Consider the following 25,102-nt stretch of genomic DNA (forward strand, 5'->3'; position numbering starts at 1 on the left):
GAAGGTTGAGAAGTCAGAAATAGACCTAAATAAAAGTCCTCCTGGCAACTGCAGTAAAAAAACAAACAAATACCCCAGGGAAATCTATCAAATTTGGCAGGATCAGCATAATGCTGAGACAATTACTCCAGATGATTATTTTTACAAGTTCATTTTTTTTAAGGAAAGTATTTATTGGCCCAGATATTTAATTGCAAGGAGATATGCATATATTGTTGATTTTAAGTAACATAGCTACTTTGCCTATCTTTAACAGATAAAAATAACAATTTGGTAACGTAACAGAGACTTGGGTTCTGAACATGCTTTAAGAAGGGAAGGGAAGGGAAGAAGGGAAACACTTTTATTTTTTTTTCCATTGAAGTTTCCAGCTTTTAATATCCCATCATCAAAGACATAGAAATTCTTAAAGTAAACTTTGATGCAAGTCTTCATACGTTTTTGAGTTATGTAAAAAAATAGTTCATTAATCTTTCGGTATGCAAGAAACAATTAACACCTATGTTCTGGTTTTGTCTTTTAATTCGGCTACTAATATAATAAATGGGTGTTGCATGGAATCACTATAATAAATTGTATATTTACACTTAAGTCCATTCATAAAGAGTTAATTGGAGTGAACATTGATTTTTTTAAAGGTCAGCTTTAACCATTATTTTATCTAGAAAAACTAAAATAATTATTCTCTATATAGTTCCCCCCCCCCCCAAATAAACAATAACAGATATTTTCGGATTAGTAGGACAAATTTAAATCTAGCATTATCTTAAATCTCTTTTTACATCGACATTAGCTATTCTGGTTTCAAGATTTTTAGCGTATTAAGATAAAGCATGCATTATCTGAATGTAGTGGAAAACCTTGGGACTGATACAAGGAATGTAGAAAAGGAATTGCAGTTTTACACACGTCTTTCAATGTAGATATTTCTCTTCCGAGCTTTTTATTTTATTTTAAACAAACTTAGAAATAATTACTTTCTTCTAACCAAGGTCATCACCTACAAATTAGCTAAGGCTATTTTTATCCCAATGGAGTTACCATCAAGCTTTGCCAGAACAATTTAAAGTGAAACAGGAAACACAAGACAAATGTTTTCCAAAGTGGGTATAAATAGCAAGATCAAAATGAAGATCCCTTGATGAAGCCATTCCAAAACTGAAGGAACAGTGACAATCTTTGAATCGCTTGTTCGGGGTTTTTTTTAATTGTCTTTTCTAAGGCTTCCCAGAATGAACGTCAATAAATAACAGACAAATTTATGGACAGATACTTTACTGGTTGAGTTGAGATACCTTGTTCTTAGAAGAAGCTTGTTTTAAGCTAACTGACTGCAAAATTTACTGGCAAAACAAAGAACTCTTTTCGATAAAAACTGTTTTAAGTCAGTAATTTTGGGAGCAGGAAAGATTTTTCTGACATGTTTGGGCTTCTACAAGCAAGATATAGATCACTTGCAACAAATTAATTCAACTGAAGCATCAGTGTTAGTACTTTATATTGTAAACAGGTCATTTTGTAGATTGACAGCAATGCCCTGAAGTCACCTGGAGTTTAGTTATTAGTTGTTTATTAGTTTATTAGTTGTTTGTGGATGGCCCATTTCATTGACGGAAGGCAGACGAGACAATAATTTGTCACCAGCCATAAAATGACATCACAATCAATGCATTTTAATAAGCAAGGCTCCTCCGAGAGAATCAATTCCAGAATAAAACTCTAAGCCTGCGATAACTCATCGTCACTGACCAAGTCTCCAACTGCATAAAGTGGTTTTATTTAGTTGTTTAGCAATAAGAAGTACAGAGCACCAAAAGCGAAAAGTATTTTTCAGAGGAAATACGTTGTATTTAACAGCAGAAAGCTTAAATTGGCTTATGTGGGAGTCCTAGTATTTTTTAACTCGGGGTTAGACCCCTGGCTGATGCCTACATTCAGATTAATTGTTCTCACTATCAGGAAATTTCTCCTTAGTTCTAAGCTGCTTCTCTCCTTGATTAGTTTCCACCCATTGCTTCTTGTCCTACCCTCAGGTGCTTTGGAGAATAGCTTGGCTCCCTCTTCTTTGTGGCAGCCCCTGAGATATCGGAAGACTGCTATCATGTCTCCCCTAGTCCTTCTCTTCATTCAACTAGACCTACCCAGTTCCTGCAACCGTTCTTCATATGTTTTAGCCTCCAGTCCCCTAATCCTCTTTGTTGCTCTTCTCTGCACTCTTTCTAGAGTCTCAACATCTTTTTTACATCGTGCCACATCATGTTACATCATACATATTGCCAGATCCTTATTCTACAGATTTTGGGTGGCAGCCATGCATCATGTTAAATTTTTCTAAGAATGCATAAGGGATTTGTATAGATTCTTTCTTGTTAATTAAAAACAATGCCAGCTTCTCGTTTCTACAAATAAAATTAGGATTGAATTGGGATCAGAGGCTGACACTTACCAAAACATGCATACATAATGACTAAAAGGACCACTAATGACTATGCATACTTCACTACAAGTCTAGCCAATATTCTGATTAGATCTACCTCTTTAGCTTTCTCAATATATAGGTGAGTTCCTTTAGACTTTGTTAGTCATTAAATACATAGATACATCATAATGCATTGATTTTTCAATTCAGCCTCTTGCTTCCAACCCACAAGTGCATCTGTATACAATGATAATTTGCAAACAAATTCTTCAATAAAAAAAATTCTGATAATCATTGACAAATCAACATTAGACACTCAAGAGTTATATAGCATAATTTAAATCTTAGTGATTATAAGCAAATCAAACAATTGAACAAAACACTATAAATAAAGGAAAACTGAAGTAAAATTAGTCAAACAGAATGATTGCAACAGAATTTGCAGAAGAACGCTTCAAAGTCTCCATGGAAACAAGATTATTTTCCTTGTATGAAACTCTTCTGTACATACCCAGCATAGCAAAGACAAACATAGGTAGTTATCAGCAAAAGAGCGCTTGGTTCAGGGCAGGACATAGATCAAAATTCTCCTTCACATTTAATGTCCTCTTGAAAAAAATACAGAATAATAGTATAGCCTTTATTGTCATTGTACAAAATAAATACAACGAAATTGGTTATAGCCCACTGGTGCAATTCATGTCAACAAATACAAACAACATAAACAGTATAAAGAATAATCCCCTTGCAAGTAATTAGGGGAAAAGAAAAAAGAAAAAGGAAGAAAAAGAAAAGCTAGTCATTCGTTTCCGTGTGTGCATGGAAAAAGATGATAATTAAATATATTAAATGCAATGCATTTGTTACCATGTTAAGAATGTCACGTTTGTAAAAAAATTAACTGAGTTTGCAGAAATGATGAAGTTGATTTGGTCAAAGAAAAATAAAGGCTAGACTTTTTTTTTAAAGACTGGAATCTGCATATGGATAAAAAGGTTGAGGAAAGGTTTAAGATGATATTTATTTGATTAAAAAAAGGATGGAAAGCATGATTGTATGGGTTTTATTTCTTTTTAAATAAAATCTTTTTTTTTCCTATTTCTTATTTTCTGTCTTTGCTTTTGTTTGTTTCGTATATTTTATTTAAAAATTTAAGAAAAAAAAAGTCACATGTAGCAAAGGGTTTCAACCAGTTCTGGACTTAGCCTTCCATCCTGGAGGCAATATACTGACTCTGTAAACCACTTAAGAGAGGGATGTAAAGCACTGTGAAGAGGCATATAAGTCTAAGTGCTATTGCTATTTTCATTAAGTATTCCGGTGTACAGGTATTTTTTAAAAAATCCTACAGAAGACACATTTTAAGGAAGAAGGCCGTCTTTTGAAAAGATCCCAGCCGTGCCAACTTTCACCACACCATTTCAAAGCAAGAACATTTTATCGAGTAACATTAACAGCCCAGTTTGACAGAAGGCTTGGCATTCGCACAAATGAAGTTATTCCTGCCTTAATGGAAATGCTGGCATAATTGCAACAGCCGAAGACTTTTCTTTTGACTGCTTGCTTAGTGCAAAGAGACGCTGCCAGATCAAAATTTACCTTATTTTTTTTCAAAACATGAAGTATCTTTTCAAATACATTTTAAAGAAGAAATTGTAGAATGAGTTTCCATCAGGTGTCCTAAAATAAAGACAAGTTTTGCTCTCGCTCTCCCTCTTTTTAACCACGAAAATGAAAGTGGAATTTATACCTGTGGGAGAAAGGCAGCCTGGGGATTTTACTTACAGGGGTAATGATATACTTTCAAGGTATGTAGACTCTGAGAAGTACAAAAACTATGGAGAAGAGAAATAATGGAATCCAAAGCATTTTAAATAAAAAACAGATACCTCGGAACCCGATGAATCATTCTGAATGTACCAGGATGATGCAATTTAGAAAAGAATGATCAATTCTGTGTTTGCTCAGAATGTTAAGATACAGACAATATGAGAGAAATTCTCCCATGAAAAAGAAAAGGCACCACTGAAGGGCCACTCAAGTTTAGAGTCAAGCCCTGGAACCTTCCAATTAAAATGAAATTAAACCTTCCAATTAAAAATGAAAAAGGGGTTATTAAACTCTTTTAAGTGCTGGACAAGGAAAATAGAGGTCTATTAGAAATAGCAAGCCATAATAAATGTAAGTATTAAAGAATCCTGCGAGTCCTTTGGATTGCAAGGCGATCCAACTGGTCAGTCCTAGAGGAGATCCACCCTGACTGCTCTTTAGAAGGCCAGATCCTGAAGAGGAAACTCAAAGACTTTGGCCACCTGATGAGAAGGAAGAAGGACTCCCTGGGGAAGAGCCTCATGCTGGGAACGATGGAGGGCAAAAGAAGAAGGGGACGACAGAGAATGAAGTGGCTGGATGGAGTCACCAAAGCAGTCGGCGTGAGCTTAATTTAATTTTTAATTAATTAATTTTATTTTATTTTATTAAATTTATAGACTGCCCCCTCTCCCCAAAGGGGGCGGTGTACAGACCACAAATAAAACAATATACAAAACTTAAATATTTTTAAATACCCATAAAACAGATTAAGTGATAGGCTGTACAGTATAGTTAAAAATTAAAACAACCTAATCTTAGATTCTGTTGGAAGAAATGTCCATCTGGATTCAGTTCCAAGTGGGGAGAAAGACACTGGAAACATGGCGGCTCTTTGGAAAGATGGTTTTTAATGGTGGACAGGACAACATGGTTTGAGGTCGGGGGGGGGGGGGTCATGTGCCTTGAAGATCTTGAAGTAAAAAGGGCAGAGATGCTGAGAATCCCTGGGTTTTATGCCCTCTCTGGGCTATTGAGTTTGAGCTTGTATTCTGATTGGTTGTCAGATTCCCATGGGGCCATGCAGGGGCAACTCTGTAGGTTGTCTTTTGAGTCCCAAGCTTGGTTGAGCTGTTGGAATGATGTAATCTTCCCAGGTGCCATGTGGTGAGATGAGTAGAAGGCTTTGGGCAATTCATACTATGGCTCTGCCTGAAATAGGTAGATCTTTGTTATGTAGAATAGACTGGCTCAGGCCTTAATGGCCCATTGACAAAGGTGGGAAGGGGCAGGGAGCTGCTTTGTCTTTAAAACATGTTTCTCCTTTTCTCACCCAGGGAAATATAATATTTTGCCTTTTTAATATTTTCTAAAATACTTCATTTTTCTAGGAGAGGGGTGGGTGCTAACTTCTAACTTCCTACAATTCTTAATTCGCTTGCTCTGCGGTGGCAAAAATACTTTAAAATATGTTTCTAAGATGCACTGTATCCAAACTTCATCACTGCTATACCACATCCTACCATACTCAATGCTTGTCAGTACTAGAGGCTTATTCGTACAGTATGCATCTTGACATGCCACTATCTCATAACTGCTCAAGATTTATTTGTTCATTTAAAACATTTACATAGCTGCTAGATAATAGGCTAGTAAGATGTTTTTGCAATGCCATCAGATCACCCAGCTCAGCTTCACAGAATGCAGAAATGAAGCTTACATCATGCAAAAGAAGAGCTTCGGTCTGTTAATAATAGAATTTATTTAGAGACACACAATCTAAAGAGAGATTATCCTGCTGCGTGAAAGAAACCTATTATTCCATCCGGAGATGGTGAAACTGGTTGAGCAACTATGACATTTGCTGGAAAACTACTAACTCAGTCTTTCCAGATAAGGGATTACTCAGGATTGCTCAAATGGACTTCCCAACTTTTGAGCAGTGCTTTAAAGATACTGATAGAAGACTCTTTTCAATGAAATTAAAGCTAAAGATGACACAGAAGACAGGATATATACCTCTTGATTGTGAGTTAATTAGCTCCACTTCTTAGAACGCAAACCTTACTGCTGATTCTAGACAGAATCCATAAACAGATACTTGAAGCTCTTTTCCAAACAGATAAGCTTTTCAATTTCTCCTTTCTTTTTTCTTTTTAAACGAATGGGACTTTCTATCAAGGAAACAATATTACTCACAAGTTTTACAAGGCCAAAATGAAAACAACAACAACAACAACATCCTTTCCTCAATTGGGAATGAAGGAAGAGGGACAGTCTAAAAAACGTTTCTCTGACAAGTCTTATGAATGTACCCTAAAAAGATTCTTGGTTTGACTGATTGATAGCAACCAAAAATATTCCGCTTTAAAAATTAAGATTTTAGTTTTATTAACTAAGAGTACAATGGGTTCACAGCTTATTGTACTTAGGCATTAGATCTATTTTCCACTTTCTTTCCAAAGCAGTAAACATACCATATAGTACAAATCAGACCTGTTCAGTGGGCAGAAGAAATATCTCTCCCTCCCTCCCTCCCTCCCTCCCTCTCTCTCTCTCTCACACACACACACACACACACTTCTTGTTTAAAATCCTCCCTCCTCCAGGCACCTATTTGCCCTAAGGAAGATGATATTCCAATGACCTCATGGTGTGAGACAAATTTCTAAAAAGTCTACTGCCACTCTCACTTTGATGTTGCATTTAAATGGGCTTTCCCCATAAGTGTTTTACAAACAAACCACACATCTAACATTTGCTTACCGAAAGTAATGTCAAGCTGCTCCATTCTGCCCAATCATAAATATCCAGGAATCTTCACGACAAGTTTATTCACAGCCCTATTCTATTTCTGCCTTTTATTTACTGCCTCTGTGGAATATATTAAGCTTCAACCCATTTTTCACATGAAGGAAAAACAACGCGACTCATTGGAAGTTATTTCCTGTTACTGTTTTCTTTTAGGACATTTATAGGATATTAGCATCATGGCATTCTTAAAAGCCATTTTACTGAAATGTTTGAAACTTCATTCGCCCAATCACAACACTCAAGATTTTTTTTTTAATACTTCAGGAAAAGGAACATCCTGAATTGAGTGATATCCTTTGGGGAAATGTTCAGCTTTAAAAAAACAAAACAAAAAACCACCCCTTTCAGTAAAGGCTAAACTGATTTCCAAATAAACAATGTTTTTATGCACACAAAAGAAAGATTTAGACATTTACATGAAGATTAAATATTAATATCCGTATAAATTTCTCTTTCTTTTTTTTACTGTTAACATTTGGACATCTATTGCATCATGGCATCCGGCCCTCTCAATTCCTGGCAAATAGATGGGGAAGAAATGGAGGTAGTGACAGATTTTATTTTCCTGGGCTCCAAGATCATCGCAGATGGGGACTGCAGCCAAGAAATTAAAAGAGGCTTGCTCCTGGGAAGGAAAGCTGTGGGAAATCTAGACAGCATACTAAAAAGCAGAGACATCACCCCGCCAAGAAAGGTGCGTCTAGTCAAGGCTATGGTTTTCCCAGTTGCAATGGATGGCTGTGAAAGTTGGACCATAAGGAAGGCTGAGCGCCAAAGAATTGAGACCTTTGGTGCTGGAGAAGACTCCTGCGAGTCCCTTGGACTGCAAAGCGATCCAACCGATCAGTCCTAGAGGAGATCAACCCTGACTGCTCTTTAGAAGGCCAGGTCCTGAAGAGGAAACTTTTGGTCACCTAATGAGAAGGAAGGACTCCCTGGAGAAGAGCCTCATGCTGAGAAAGATTGAGGGCAAAGGAAGAAGGGGGCGACAGAGAATGAGGTGGCTGGATGGAGTCACCGAAGCAGTCAGTGGGAGTTTGAATGGACTCCGGAGGATGGTAGAGGACAGGAAGGCCTGGAGGAACATCGTCCATGGGGTCGCGATGGGTCGGACACAACTTCCCAACTAACAACAAAAAATTGCATTTCTGGTTATTTTGTTAAAGCAGGGGGACAGATAAATCTCACTAAAAGTGACAAGAGATCTTAGCTTAAGTGTTTACCAAAAGGAATGACTCTACAGAAATTCCTTTAAGAAGCCTGTGAAAATGTCAGCAGAGAGCTGGTTTTAGAGGTCAGTTCTCTGGAGACCACTGGAGCTTGGCCTGTGGGTCTTTTCACATGCTTTAATATTTGAAATTTGTTCCTTGCAGACACTGACAGATGCCTAGGGAATGCTGGAATTGTGGGAACTGGCAGTCCTGAGGACATTGACAGGCTAAATAGGAAATAGCACATACAAAGATCTGCCTCCTCATTCCTTATAAACTAAGAGACGTCACTGCTAAGATAAAAGACACGAGTTGGCAAAATGATTCACACGTCAGTTTCCTCCCCCTCGATTTTTACCATACTGGACACCCACCCACCCACCCCCGAGTGAATTTAATTTACAGTGAAATTCACTACATATTGCGGTTTTGTATTTATATCATGGAGCAGCATTGATTTAAAAAAAAATATGGCTTAAATAACAATAATTAAAATATTAAAACTTTAAAAATGAGAGAACCGGATTTGAAAGATAGCCTTGCGTATCAGATGGTCGTCAATTTATTTGCGACAATTTATGTTTTCCTCATTTAAAGACCATGGGAAGAACTGCGTCTCCGTGGACTTGGGATTATAAAGGTTAAAAGCGCTGATTTTTAAAATGAAAGCTGGAGGGGTATAAAGAATTTGAAGACTAACTGTAAACAAAGCCACTTTCAAAATCAAAATCTCGGATCAGGACTAAAAGCTTTTTGATGAAAGACTTTGGAGGAATTATATTTTTGGAAGACGGGCCTCGCCAACAGTTGATTTGTACTCAACTATATAAAACAACAACAACTAGCTCAGAGGCCAGAAAATGTCACACTTCCTTTTAGACCACTTCTAATTTGTGCAGAATTCCCTATGGACTCTGGATAAGTTAACCTACTGCATTTTCTAAGTTCATGCTGAGAAGATAAATGAACTTTAAGCCTGCGTTTTTGATGACAAAAACAAGGCAATGCCTCATGACACAATGAATTCCCATTGACAAGATATACAACATTGTTTTCACACTCTGTATTTCAAACTAAGGCAGCACTGGGGAAAAATACATTGGATCAACCTCCATAAAAGACAGAGCTGACCAAGGAGTTGCTGCAATAATAATTTATGCATTCAAATCAGGACCAACATTTTTTTTTGCTGGGCTTCACACAATATATTTGTCAGACCAGGAAGCCGTTGGGGGTGTTACTTGGAACCCTGACAATACTGCAGTCCTATCTGATGCTACTGTATTTTTAAGACATAGAGATTCTTGTCAGAATAGATTTTCAGTCAAATAGGAAGACTGAAATGAAAGAAGTAAACACAGAGTATAAAAAACTATTTCTTTTAAAAAATTGGGAACCTATCACCGTTTGACCTGTAGTTTTTAATCACATTTTTTGTACGCAAGCAATTCTGCCAACATCATGAAGAATGGCTTTGATTTTTGGGGTTTTTTTGACACACACACACACTCCAATAATAGACCGTTGATTCTTAATATGAAGTGAAAAAATCAAGTCACAACAAGCCAAGGATGCATAATCCATTTCAGGCTGCAAAAGAGATTATAATAAAACCTGCTTGAAAACTAGGATGAAAAGCTCATTGGAAGAAATCCAGAGCATTCGGGATACATTGCCAGTTATAAGCTGTACATTCTATGCAAATATTTTCAAGCTCTGAATGGACTTGTTAGGACTTCTTTGAGCAAAGACGACTTTCCCTAGGCTGGAAGAGGACAAAGCCAAGGAATATTAGAAATACTGCAGTTGTAAGCAAATTGGTTCCCCCCGCTTAGTTAAGACTTCCCAATAAGCTACGCAGGACTATTGTTTTAATGGTTCATTCTCAAGTAAATATTGACTCCTGTGATTCTAAAAACAGGCTCTAGAACTGTATTACCTTTGGCGTTATCTGAGAAGATGAAGGTAACTGCCTGAATGAGCACTGCATTAAAGATGTTCTCAATGGGACATAAATGAAATCACGGTCCCACAGTCTAAAACAGTTACTAGCATCACAAGCACTACTGCTATCTGACTTTTATGAAAGCGTGAGTTACACTGGCACAGACAACTGTCTCACCGTTGTTGTGCTGCTACAAGAAAAAGAGGTTTATTACTCCTCTTTAACACATCATTTCCAATTCCATGAACATACATGAGAATACATTAAAAAAGTAGCTAAAGAAGCAGAATTAAATTCACCATTAAGGTAACGGTAAAGGTTCCCCTCACACGTATGTGCTAGTCGTTCCCGACTCTAGGGGGCGGTGCTCATCTCCATTTCAAAGCCGAAGCGCCAGCTCTGTCCGAAGACGTCTCTGTGGTCATGTGGCCGGCATGACTCAACGCCGAAGGCGCATAGAACGCTGTTCCCTTCCCACCAAAAGTGGTTCCTATTTTCCTACTTGCATTTTTTACGTGCTTTGGAACTGCTAGGATGACAGAAACGGGGACAAGTCATGGGAGCTCACTCAGTTATGTGGCGTTAGGGATTCGAACCGCCGAACTACTGATCTTCTGATCGACAAGCTCAGCATCTTAGCCACTGAGCCACCGCGTCGCTACTTCACTATTAGGAATAGGAAAAGTTTAACGATCTGACTCCATGGAGATTTCCAAGATAAATCTTGATATTTGCAGGATAAAACAGCTGTTAAAAAGATGCGGGAAATCACCAGATAAGCATGCAGCAGTAAAAGACCACATAGGCAAGTGTGTGTTTTCCCAAACAGATGTGAAGAATGAAGACCACACCAAATGGAAACATGTTCAGTTTTTAGACTAGACATGCCCTGATTAAACCTCCTGTTTTTCTTGCCAAAACAAACAGTGAAGGAACACATGAAAACAAACATCCGTTAAGTTCTATAAATGACCAACGAAATGAACATTCCAAAACTAGATATTCAAATATAGGGAACGTTCATTAGAGCATTGCCTACACGAGGAATTAGTACATTATATAAGCACTGGGAGGGACGTGGTGGCTCAGTGGCTAAGATGCTGAGCTTGTCGATCAGAAAAGTCAGCAGTTTGGCAGTTCGAATCCCTAATGCCACGTAACGGAGTGAGCTCCAGTTACTTGTCCCAGCTTCTGCCAACCTAGCAGTTCGAAAGCACGTAAAAATGCAAGTAGAAAAATAGGAACCACCTTTGGTGGGAAGGTAACACCGTTCCGTGAGCCTCTGCCGTTGAGTCATCCTGGCCACATGACTACGGAGACGTCTTTGGACAGCGCTGGCTCCTCAGCTTTGAAACGAAGATGAGCACTGCCTCCTAAAGTCAGGAACGACCAGCATATATGTGCGAGGGGAACCTTTACCTTTACCTTTAATAAGCACTGGAGGATCGCTGCATCTGGAAATCCACCTATGCTTATGACAGAATAATGAGACCTGTTTTTGCAACATTTCAGAACATTCAGCCATTGGTCTTGTAAATGGGCATAAACCCAAAGAATGGCTGACTTAGATAAAAAATATTAAGCATGGCATCAGTCCCATGGCTTACTTACCATTCTTCCTTTCATTGAGAGGAGGTAAATATTGGTTTGGTTGCAAAGAGAGTTCTTGAAATTCGTGGGCCACTGCTTCACTGTGAGGACTGGGCGCAAAGCGTGGTAATAATGCCAAATCATCTTCCGTGTCCACTGTCCCCTTATGTTCCATTGTGGTCTAGCAACTAGAGATAAATGACAACAGAAAATGACTTATTGGAAGTGTATTGACAGAGCTGTTCACAAAGAATAATTACAAATATTTAATACTTCAGCCAGATCCAGGAGAATCTCTTCAGTTTAAGAGTCAGCACTCTTCATGGCTGGCACCATGTATTTAATGTATGTAATGGGAGGTTGAACAACTAGCCTTGTGGCGCAACCAGAATAATCTTGAACTAAATACACTCAAAACCGTAGAAATTGTGGTGGATTTTAGAAGGTCCTACACTATCACCTCTTATAGTACTAAACAACACAGTATCAACAGTAGGGACCTTCAAGTTTCTAGGTTCAATCATATCTCAAGACTTAAAATGGACACCTAACATCAAAAACGTTATCAAAAAAGCACAACAATGAATGTTCTTTCTATGCCAACTGAGAAAGCTCAAACTGCCCAAGGAGCTGCTGATTCTGTTCTACAGAGGAATCACTGAGTCTGTCATCTGCACCTCCCTAACTGCCTGGTTTGGCTCTGCAACCCAACAAGACAGACAAGAGACTTCAGAGGATAATCAGAACTGCAGAAAAAAACAATGGCTACCAACCTGCCTTCCATTGAGGACCTGGACACTGCACGAGTCAAAAAGGGGGCTGTGAAAATATTTATAGACCCCTCGCATCCTGGACATAAATTGTTTCAACTCCTACTTTCAAAACGATGCTATAGGGCACTGCACACCAGAACAACTAGACACAAGGACAGTTTTTCCCCCAAATGCCATCACTCTGCTTAACAACTAATTCCCACAACACTATCAAATAATTTACCAAGAATGTGTTACCATTCTTCTCTTCCTTCCTAGTATCTATCTCTTCCCACTTACGACTATAACCATGTTGCTTGTATCTTTCAATTTATACTGTTCTATTTGTTTCCTAGTACGATTTGATAGCTTATTAGTACTGTTGACTATCACTAAGTGTTGTATTTTATGATTCTTGATGAATGTATTCTATTTTATTTTTCTTTATGTACACAGAGAGAATATGCCCCAAAGACAAATTCCTTGTGTGTCCAATGACACTTGGCCAGTAAAGAATTATATTCTATTCTATTTTTCTACTCTTGTATGCAGATCATACATGGCTGTAAATTCTGTTTCTCCAGCTCAAACCATCTCAGCCACTTAAAAAGAGTTTCTTGCTCCGAAAATGCTCTGCTCATTTACGACTAAAATCACATCCTGTGGATGCTAGCCCATGTCCTCTGCCTTGCTTGTACATATGGACAAACTCTATCCCCCAAACTCCATTTTTGTGGCTATGGGTTTCAGTTTCTTTGGGCTTATACAACCATAATAGGTACGAGAATCCACTTCTGTGATGAACTAATTATCTTTTAATAACATGTGGTTTATTTCCTCAAATCAGTTCATTAAAATTATTCTTTCACATGGACTTATCTGTTAAACACACCTCCCAATAAGTGAATGGTTTGTTTCTTTGCCCTAACTATGGTCTGATTAAGACATAGTTGGCTGGATGAATGCACTCATGATGTACAAATCAAAGATGAGGATAGGTAATAAACTATCCCCAAAACAAGTAAATTGTGTTATGTGGATCCTGTTAGCAGATTACTTTAGATTAGTCCAATGTGCAACATGCATCTTCTTCTATTTCATAATAAAAATAACCAACAATGCACAAAGAGTCAAATAGCGCAGCTGAAAATAAATTGTGTTTAATTATCATCTCTTGGTGAATGATAACGTATGCCTCTACGGAACATCAGTACTATATTTTTTCTTTAGCAGCTTTGTCAGCAAACTTCCTCTTCAATCCAGTCAAAGGACCTCCTATAAACCTAATACAGATAATTCAGCCTTGACAGAACACCGAGTTCTTGGCTTTTGCTAAATTGTGACTAATTAAAAACAAACCATGTTGGTTATAAGGCTGCGGTTAGGAATCTGTTTGAAAGAATGCGGCTTAGCAAAAAGGGGCACTGGGTTGGAATAAAAATCCCAGAACATTGTGTGTGTGTGTGTGTGTGTGTGTGTGTGTGTGTGAGAGAGAGAGAGAGAGAGAGAGAGAGAGAGAGAGACAGACAGACAGACAGACAGACAGACTCATTCATGTATGATATTCCTTCATTTCAGGATAAATTTGAGGACAGCTTTGATCCTATGGGAAAAAATCTTGCTATAGCCAGATAACACAAAAGTGGTGTTTTCAGAATGCTTTGCAGGATATTAATTGTCCTAGTAACTTCAGGTAGCTAGATGACTTCATTGAACATTGTCTTAACATAAGTAGCTACTTAAAATAAGCTGGCACAAGGTATGTTGTATGGAACAAGCCTGTACTCTAAGAGATTAGTCAGCCCTTCCTAAGAAACCCATTGCCATCACAGCATTAGAAACGGATGACAACGATGTTAAAATCTGGTGCCTGAGAATGTCTTTTTCTTCCCCTTTTCACTTTCCTTCTTCGCTATTTTATTTTTAAAACTACAGGGAGGTTAATCTGGCACTCTTATTCGACTAAACCCAAGTATTTAGGCATTTAGAAACAAAACAATAAACGAGACGAACGGCTGCTCAAATCTAGATGTTACGCAGAGCAAGGTGAAATTCTTGGCTGCCAGAGAGGACCATCAATCTACGGTATTGTTTTAATTACGGAATGAAACCAAGCAGACACCAATTCAGAAACAAAATAAATGGTCATATGTACATGTACATAACCCTTTTAAAACTTGAGAAGTGGAGATAAAGTGACTGAAGAAATATAAGGAAAGGGAGAGACTATATGGTCATAAATGTGACTCCATTATATCCAATGGGGGGAGGGGGGGTTGCCGGAAAATGGGTGGGTGGGGATTGCAAAATGTGATCATGTGTCCATGAGTTCTGACCGAGGCTTCCCGAGAGCATGAAGCAAACTCCTTGTCCTGACAAAAAAAACAGTTTATTAATCTACTGTGAATTATGCTCATTCACATCCAGCAAAGTCTTTCGAGGGAAGATTTACAGTCACAGACCTTCTCTGGCTTGGAGAGCTGCCAGGCCGATCTCTGCAGAACTTGGCAAGGAGTCTCGGAGAGTCACGAACCAATTAAGGGAACTAATTGTCTCCTGCAAACTCCACTCCCCTTTCGCTCCTCTTTTATTTCCTCTGGGAGGGGCCATTCATCGTCCACCTGTGGCCTTACTCCCAAGTCGTCCCTTGTTCTTTAGCTGTTTCCTTCGTCTGGCAACTCTGCGCATGCGCACACTGGGAACAGGCTCCAGCTGTTCTTCTGCCCCACTGATGTCTGACTCTGAAGGCAGCTGATAACCGGCATACGGCCCTGGCCCCCTCTCTTCCTCCGACACAGAGCCCTCATCTGAGCTTTCCTCAGCCTCCAGGACTGGCCCATGTTCCTCCCCAACCTCCTCACTGCCCGAATCTGCTGCCAGCTCTGCTGGCTGCTGGTGGGCCACAACACCATGGGACATAGCAACCGTTCATAAAGGCATGCTTGTTGCTGAGTACCCAAAATGCAATTGTGTGACCACAGGGGAGATGCAGCACTCATAATTTCAAAGAAGAGTCATAAGTAACTTTTTTCGAATTCCTTACAACTTTGAATGGTTAAGTGACCTGTTTTAAGTCAAGGACTACCTGCAGTCATATAATCAGCATGAGGAAAAGAAAGGAAAAGGGAAAAGGAAAGGAAAAGGACAGAGGGAAAGATCCCTTTTCCCTCTGATGTGATATTTCAGCTATCTGCTTTTCCCCCCATAATAAGTAAAGGACCTTTTAAATTCTTACATAATTTCTCCAAGCGTGTACTCAGGAGATAAAATGGTACTCATGGTAGATGGTGGGTGTATTGTTTGCTAGGCTTTTTCTCTTTTTATATCTATGATTCACCGTTCTTAAGAACGTTTCATTTTCCACCTTCCTTACCCCTTCACTCTTCTTTCTGCAAAGTTTTCTTTTCATTCCTTCTGTTCACTGACTGTCGATCATTTTCAAGCATACCACCCTGGCCTTGATGTGCTGTTGTAGCTTATAAATGCTTTGTCCAATGGACTTCCAGCATATTCTTTGCTGGAGTGATTACAAGCCATTTTTGTTAAGACTTTGTCTATGAAACGCAGGGCCTGAAGAAGAAGAAGAAGGCGTACAGGTAGCTCTCGACTTACAATAGTTCGTTTAGCGACCGTTCAAAGTTACAACGGCACTGGGGGGAAAAGCGACATGACCGTTTTTCATACTTATTACCTTTGCAGCAGCCCCATGGTTACGTGATTTACATTCGGATGCTCGACAATTGACTCACATTTGTGACGGTTGCAGAGTCCCGAGTCACATGATCCCTTTTGCGAAAACAAATCAATGGGGAAGCCAGATTCTCTTAACGACCGTGTTACTAATTTAAGAACTACAGTGATTCACCTAACAAAGGTGGTGAGAAGAATTGTAAAATGGGGCAAAAGTCACGCAACGAAGTTCTCACCGAACAACATAAATTTTGGGCTCAATTGTGGTTTATAAGATGAGGATTAGTTGTATTTTAGAACGCTAACCACTCCTGCATTTCACAAACTGCACATTGTGTAGCTTATGAATAGCCAAATGTTCCTGTTAAAACATAAGCACTGGATTTACAGATACAGTAAAAAAAAAACATTAAAAAAGGCTTTTGGAATTTAACCAAAGATGCAATAATATGTGGTTGTTATTGCTTAACAATTAGCTTTTTAATATTCCTCCTGTCATTCCTCCCTCCCAAGCACCCACACACGTTCAAACAGGTAACTCGTTAAAAGAATCATTCCAGAGCAAAATCCCTATTAAAATTCTAAGTAAATGCAAATTACTATCTTGGTAGCTTCAGCATCTTATCCATCAAAAGCTGTTATTTTAATTGCCCAAACTCAAAGGGGTCTACATTCTACTAGAACTGTTTAGGGTCAGGAAATCTATTTGATATGAAATCAGGGCTGCCCATTTGCTGCCATCAGAAACTGAACTGAATAAACGGAATAAGGCTAGAAACTCTATTAAATAGGCAAATTAGCCCCTTGCTTTGAAATTCCAAACTTCAACTGATTGAAGTGCTTAATTACATAACTCATGATTTAACTGCTATCTTGACTAGATTCGTTAGGCAAAGAGGCCTGCTTATTGAAATACGCAAATGAAAGGCATTGAAATATGGTACCTAGCAACAACTGCTTCCAATTCTCATTACTATGGTTACATGTAATATAAAAAGAATCCCTATTAGAGAGAAGCAAATTGTATGAATAAGAAAAAAAGATTCAGCGAGAATCTTTAGAAACTAGCCTTAACATTAGAGAGAGGCTGAATCAGACAGCAGTTACAAAGAGGATATGGAAATTTAGCTGGTCAAGGAGAGGAAAAAGAATTGGGTGGCTCATTCCAAAATATCTACAATGCAGAATTACACAAATTCCAAAGAAACCAAAATTTAGTAGCAAGTTTTCAATCCTGGTGCACAAAATTTTAAAAATACAGTATTCAGGTTAAAATACAGTAGCGTGTTTCCCTGAAAATAAGACATTTTCTTTTGATCCCCCTGAATTAAGCATTTGGCCTTATTTTCGGGGAGGTCTTATTATTTTTGACGTGCAGGAGGCAGCAAGCGTGGTCACCTCAGGGCTGCTGCTGTGTTGCAATATTTTCAGGGAGGGATTATTTTGGGGGGAGGGCGCATGCGCTCAAAAGCCCAATTGGGCTTATTATCCGGGGAAATCTTATTTCCGAGGAAACGGGGTATTCAGGTTAATTTTTTTAAGGAGCCACTCACAAAATGATTTTAAAGGGAAAAAAATGAATTGTGATATTTTCCTAACTCACCCCCCCCCCAAAAAAAATAGCTAGGGGGGGGGGCTGGGATTTCCAATCATATTTTTTTAAAAAAAGAACTATGAGACTTTCCATATCTAAAATTTAAGGCAGCACATATTCTACAAGGTTTACCCTTCCAAGTAACTAAATACCTTTGATAAATTTTAATTCTACAAACTAAACATAGTGTGCTAGGTTAAAAAAAAAGGTTTACTAAAAACGGTTTGCACACCATTAAGTTAAATAAGCACTAGTCCACACAACCTAAGTCTTTTAACCGCTACATGTAGCCTTTTTCAGTATACATAATAAACAGCTCCCTGGGAAATAGACACAAGGAAAAAAACATACTAAGCATCATTATCTCTCTGAAATTTTGCAAGAAAGAAACAGCATTCCAACGCTGTTTTAACCAGAGAAAAACATTACACAATCTGTCCCCCCTCCCCCCGCTTAGGATAGGTACTGTAGAAATATAGGTAGTCCTTGACTTACAACCGCATTTAAGCCCAGAGTTTATGTTGCTGAGTGAGAAATGTGTTAAGTGAGTTTTGCTCCACTCTACGACTTTGCTTGCCACCTTGTTTAAGTGAATCACTGCGGTTGTTAAATTAGACACACAGTTGTTAAGTGAATCTGGCTTCCCCATTGACACTGCTTGTCAGAAGGTCGCAAAGATCACGTGACCTCAGGACGTTGCGACCGTCATAAGTACGAGTCAGTTGTCAAGCATTTCATTGTAAACCAGCTGAGCAGGGTGTGTGTGTGCTGCAATGGTCCTAAGTGCGAAAAATGGCCATAAGTCACCTTTTTTTCAGTGTTTTTGTAACTTCAGACAGTCACTAAATAAATGACAGTGAGAGCCAATCAACTAAAGTTGCCTTCGGAAGTTGTGGGAGCTTCATCACAGGAGGCTTTCAAAAAGAGACTGGACTGCCATCTGTCAGAAATGGCGCAGGGTCTCCTGCTTGAGCGGGGCGGGGTTGGACTAGATGACCTATAAGGTCCCTTCCAACTCTGTTAATCTCTCATCCCATGATTCCCACTGCACTGCACGAGTGGGGAAGAAATGGGGATTTTGCAGTATCGTTCCAGTGCCACCCCCACCAAGATGTGGAGACTCTAGAGTGCAGAGAAGAGCAACCAAAAGGATTAGGGGATTGGAGACTAGAACATATGAAGAACAGTTGCAGGAACTGGGTATGTCTAGTTTAATAAAAAGAAAAACCAGGGGAGACAGGATAGCAGTCTTCCAATATTTGAGGGGCTACCACAGAGAGGAAGGGGGTCAAGCTGTTTTCCAAGGCACCCAGACAAGGAATAACGGAGGGAAACTGACCAAGGAGAGATTCAACCTGGAAACAAGAGGGAACTTTCTGACGGTGAGAGCAATCCACCCAATGGAACAGAAGTTGCCTTTGGAAGTTGTGGAGGCTTCATCACTTGAGACTCTCAAGAAGAGACTGGACTGCCATTTGTCAAAAATGGCGTAGGGTCACCTGCGGGGAGGAGCGTTGGACTAGATGACCGTGATGGCAAACCTGTGGCACGCAGCGCCCTCTCTGATGGCCCACGAGCCTTTGCCCCAGTTCATGTGTGTACACCTCCTGCCATGCAGGTCGTCTTTGGGTCCGGAAAAGGTGTGTCATCACTGACCTATAAGGTCCCTTCCAAATCTGTTCATCTATTAACTGTTGTATGTCAAGGGCTACCTGTAATGGCAACGGCTCTGGTCAAACGCTAATGACCCAGCATTAGAAGCAAACACAAGATCTTAAGAAGAGCTTTTGGGGATCAAGTGAAGATCTGCCTACTCCAGGATTCTGTTCAACCAGATGTCCCTAGAGGGTGTCTCTAAGAAATAGCCTTATTACTGTTTCTTAGCAACTGTTATCTATGATTTGCTTTTGTTTCTGAAAGTAATACGCAGACTTTAAAACCAGCAACTATCAGGAAATCTTTCCATGTAAAAGAATGACCATCACCATATGTTAATAAGCAGTCGTCAAGCTTAGATGTTCCCTCCCATTCGTTCCAGTTCTAAAGACTCTGCAAATTTGCCTCTGGATTCCAATACAATATTTTGTTTTATTCAAAATGTAACGCCAACCCCGTCCCAAAAGTGCTTTTCAAAAGGCAAGTGGACTTCCTTGGTTTTTTTAAAAAAAACATTTCGCTTCTCATCCAAGAAACTTCTTCAGCTTAGAACTGAAGAAGGTTCTTTGGATGAGAAGCGAAACGTTTTCAAGTGGGGGGAAAAATCAAGGAAGTCCAGTTGCCTTTTGAGAAACATTTTGGGGACAATCATGAACCTGGATGATTGAGAATCTCCATAGACATCTCAAACCCCAATTAACAAGGACTCAAGATATCATTCCATTGTTTATTATCATTCAACCGCATTCACAAAAACTGAACATATTGAAGTTTTTCTTTGTCATTACATGAACCAAGTGGGGTTTACTTTATCAAAGGGCCATAGCTTCTTCCATTATGTTGGGATAAGCTTAAGTGTCAAAAATCCATATTTTCTGACTATTGTTGTGGCCCGCCAGGGGAGCTGGCAGCAGATTCGGACAGTGAGGAGGTTGGGGAGGAAGATGGGCCAGTCCTGGAGTCTGGGGAGGCTCTGATGAGGGCTCTGTGTCGGAGGCAGAGAGGGGGCCAGAGCTGTATGCCAGTTATCAGCTGCCTTCAGAGTCAGACATCAGTGAGGCAGAAGAACAGCTGGAGCCTGTTCCCAGTGTGTGCATACACAGAGTGGCCTGACGAAGGGAACAGCTAAAGAACAGGGATCAACTTGGGAGTAAGGCCACAGGTGGACGATGAATGGCCCCTCCAAGAGGAAATAAAAGAGGAGCGAAAGGGGAGTGGAGTTTGCAGGAGACAAGTCGTTCGCTTAATTGGTTTGTGACTCTCCGAGACTCCTTGCCAAGTTCTGCAGAGATCGGCCTGGCAGCTCTCCAAAGCCAGATAAGGTCTGTGACTGTAAATCCTCCCTTGAAAGACTTTGCTGGATGTGAATGAGCAGAATTCAGTCAATTAATAGAAAGGTTTTTTGTCGGGACAAGGAGTTTGCTTCATGCTCATTTACATTCTAGATGGGTCCACAGTGCTATTGCATTCTCTTAATGATCTGGCTGGACATTTGCTGGTTAAGTTGATTTAGGATTTCACCGTTATGCTAAACTGGCCAGATATTTTGATTTAAGAACAACTTGCAGGTGTTGCACTATTGATTCATATCCAGCAAGCTCTTAAACCAAACAAAGTGAGGAAAACATTAGAATTCAACTAGGGAGGAAGGAAGTTCATTGGTTTGTTTCCTATGTGTACAACAAGCACATTTACAGCTGTTTTCCTAAACAAGTCTACTCCACGGTGGAAATTTTTACCAACCTTGTTTATTCCGAAAGAACGATACAGACCATCTTTCAACTTCAAATGCATAGGCCCGTTCTGTGCACGTTATTCTACGGGAAAGCAAATATTTATCTACATTCGAAATAATTTTCCCAGAAACCAAACTTCCCCCAGAGTCTTTACGATTTTGAGCTAGTGCAAAGCTTCGGAATATATCCTTGATCTCAGTCCCCCCCCAGGTGTTAAGAGCAACCCTTGATTTGAATTCTAAAGTTCCACCTAACTGAGAGCTCCCACTGAGTGCCCAGTGCAGGATTCCTGGAATTCACTGGGAAAATCAGCTGTTGTTCCTTTATATCAGTCCAGTGGTTTCAGGATGTCCACAGCGGTAGTTTTCAGCTCCCCCCCAAGTGAGAAAAGAAGATCCTGCTCTCTGTTCCATGCCATTGCCACAAACAGCCTCTGTCCGGGGTTCAAGGCATGAGCAGAAGAAACACCTACAAATGGATCAGTGGTGGGTTGCAGGCGGAACGCCCCAGTACGGGTGTACCAAAGCCTACTCGGAGCACCGGATACCATTCCGGCATGGTGCTCCGGAGGGCCCGCCCGCCTGCCCGAGCGCCTTACCGGTCTTTTAAGTCTTCGGCGCTTTAGCGCACAGAGCATACAGCGCCTGTGCGACGCTCCACTGAGCAGCTGGAGTGTCGTGGAGGCTCGTGGAAGCGGTAAGACGCATGTGTGTGCGGCCACGCCATGCACGTCCATGTGGACAACGCCGAGCCCGTTCCAACCGTACCGATTGGAACAGGATCAGGAACTCACTACTGAAATGGATAAATAGAACTGCAGAAAAAACAATGGCTACCAACCTGCCTTCCGTTGAGGACCTGTACACTGCACGAGTCAAAAAGAGGGCCGTGAAAATATCCACAGACCCTTCGCATCCTGGACATAAATTGTTTCAACCCCTACCCTCAAAACGACGCTGTAGGGCACTGCACACCAAGACAACTAGACACAAGGACAGTTTTTTGCCGAATGCCATCCCTCTGCTTAACAACTAATTCCCTCAACACTGTCAAACTATTCACTAAGTCTGCATTACTATTAATCTTCTCATCGTTCCTATCACCCATCTCCTCCCACTTATGACTGTATGACTGTAACTTTGTTGCTTGTATCCTTATGATTTATATTGATTGTTTCCTAATAGGATTTGATTGCTTATTTGTACCGTGACTATCATTAGGTGTTGTATCTTAATGATTTCTGACAAATTTATCTTTTCTTTTAATGTACATTGAGAGCATCTGCACCAAAGACAAATTCCTTGCGTGTCCAATCACACTTGGCTAATAAAGAATTCTATTCCATTCCATTCCATGAAAGTAAGAATGAAGCAAAAAAGCAATTTTTGAGAAGCAAAAATTGGTAGGATGACGGCCTGTTCGTTATCACCATTTCTTGGCAGTGTTTGTTCGCAAACCCTCATTGGTTTAAAGTTATTGCAGAACACACAATTGTTTTCTTTTAATTAATAAAGTGCTGCCTCTATAGGATTACTTACTCTTGAGCCCACTGGTCTTCAAAATAGCTGTTTAGCATACCAATACATCACTTTACCTATTCTATTAAGAGGGCATAATTAATACTTTTAAACCAAAGAACACGCTTCCCACACATTTCTACCCTTGTGACTTATACCTCTGCAATTATTTTCAGTTTGCAAGAGATGCAAGCCCCAAGAATCGGCTTGAAAATTGATCCCATTACTTACTGCAGTACTAAAAACTGCTTTTCAAAACTAACGATTAAGCTGAACATTTAATCTTGAGCATTTCTTTCGAATTTCTCACCTTTTTTATTCCCTAAGGGTGATCCATAACTTGTATCTTTCCCAATTCTTGGTTACAAACACACACCTACACTACAAAGCGGCGCCTGGGGAGTTTATAACACCAGCTCTTATGCCCCCGCCCCTCTTCTGCTGTCACAAAAACAAGAAACGAGCAGCAAACAGCACTCAACAACAAACAAGCAAGCTCAAGAGCACCAAGGACCCCTCATTTCATCTCTGAGCTACAAATATTCTCCTTTATTGGTACAAAAAAACAAACGTCTGAATCTTTATCAAGTATATTTATGTAACTGTCATGACCATAGCACTCTGGTACCTAAGTATGATCATTAGCGCAACATGTGAAGCAGACTTTTGAAACTCAAGAACCAGAGCTGTTAATTATAGAAGCCATTGTAGTTGAGCAGAAGCGATATAATGAATCCATGGAGCAAGTAAGCTCACGCTGTACTTTCAATGTTTATTACTACCGAATTCTAAAAGGGGACATAATGAAACATTAAAGGGGACATAATGAAACATTTTGTATATGTTTCAGCGGGCAAGATATTCAATTGCCTTCTGAAAGACTTCTACATGTTTCAGGAGGCAAGGAAAGAAACTATGGAAACTAATGAAGGGCAGAAGCAACCTAGAACTAAGGAGAAACTTCCTAACAATGAGAAGCGCACGCTCAGCGAACCGGTGGGAATGCCAATAGGAACCCACCACTGTTTCGAACCTCAGGGACCACTAAATTCATAATTTTAAATCCGGTGGACGACTAATATGAGCTGCCTAGTGACCAGCTGGGTGGGCGTGGCAAGGCGGTCATGTGACTGGGTGGGCGTGGCCAACTCGATGTCACTCACGTCGAGGGGCATCTTGCCAGCCTTTACTCGCCCCTCCCCTCCCAGCCACTCCTCACCTGTCCGCCTGGGCTCCTTAGAGCCCCAACAGGAAACAGTTGTTGGAGCTAAGCAGCTGCCATGAGAAAGAGTTGGCAAAACAGCTGGCTCAGTTCAAATTAGATCTGACCCAGAAGGAGGCTCAGCAAAAGCAACTCACTGAGGACTAGGAGCATAGGATTTCCAAGCAGAGGGAAGACCTACGGGAGTGCAAGGCCAGGGACCGGCCCCTGGAGGCTCAGCAGGCTGAGATGGTCAGCCAGTTCCAGGCCATGATGCAGTCCCACTGGAACGAGGCCCTCCGGCGCTTTGCCACCAGCGACGCTTCCCTCCAGCCTTTGCCCAAAGCCCCCCACCAGGAGGCTGAAGCAGACCCCAAGTAGGGATTTCTGCTCCCCTCTAACATGCACAAAAGACCCCAAAGGGGGAGACTCTCTGCAGCAACACAAGCGTTCATTGCACGCATCCGGCCCAGTTTGAGGACACCCTGATTTAGTGCAATACAAAAAATGCAAATAATTTTTCTGCGGACCACCAACATTTTCTCGCAGACCACCAGTTGGTGAGCGCTGCTCTAGAACATCTCAGCTGCTTTCCACATTATTGCCTGTGATACTGTGTCTAAAGAATAGGACTGGGAACAGGAAACACTTTTATTGTATTGATTCTGTTCCTGTTTCACAGGCCCATGTCAAAAGTTGAATCTGCTGTCCTATGAGATTTATGTTATCCCACCCCCTATGCTTTCTCACACCCACTTCATGTTTCAGAGACAGTCTAATAATCTGAAGGCTTCGCTGTTTCTGCTCCCTTTTTGACCACCCTGTAATCCCTTAATTCGGGGTACAGCAAGAAAAGTGGATAAGGGTGAATAAATTGCGGCTCACTCCTCTGAAGATGACTGAAAAGATTCATGACTTGAGTTTCTCCTTATGACTGCAGAGCTGAAAGAGAGATGATTAAATAACCAACAAAAATGTCGATGTTTGTTCACACAAATATTAAGCCTCTCCTGGGGGATCATGCTATCGGTTTCTATCCCTAAAGATGAAAATGTGATGAAGAAAATATTAGATTGTGCAGAAATGAATAGATTAGAACTAGCAATTAAAGGAAAGGAAGACTCTGATTATTATAATATATGGAGGTTATTTTATCATTGCTTACAAA

The 25,102-nt window shown here is 40.2% G+C and overlaps 1 protein-coding gene across 1 annotated transcript in view; it reads right to left on the minus strand.

Moving 5' to 3' along the window:
* Positions 1–25,102, minus strand: part of MRTFB (myocardin related transcription factor B) — a 74,744-nt gene that overhangs the window by 43,972 nt on the left and 5,670 nt on the right. Inside the window, exon 2 of the mRNA XM_081965897.1 lies at positions 11,810–11,976. Within this exon, the coding sequence (XP_081822023.1) occupies positions 11,810–11,963 (154 nt within the window). The 5' untranslated portion in view covers positions 11,964–11,976. The remainder of the gene's footprint in view (positions 1–11,809; positions 11,977–25,102) is intronic.

The sequence above is a fragment of the Natrix helvetica genome (genome assembly GCF_964273705.1).
Source record: "Natrix helvetica genome assembly, chromosome: 13".
Lineage (NCBI taxonomy): Eukaryota > Metazoa > Chordata > Lepidosauria > Squamata > Natricidae > Natrix > Natrix helvetica.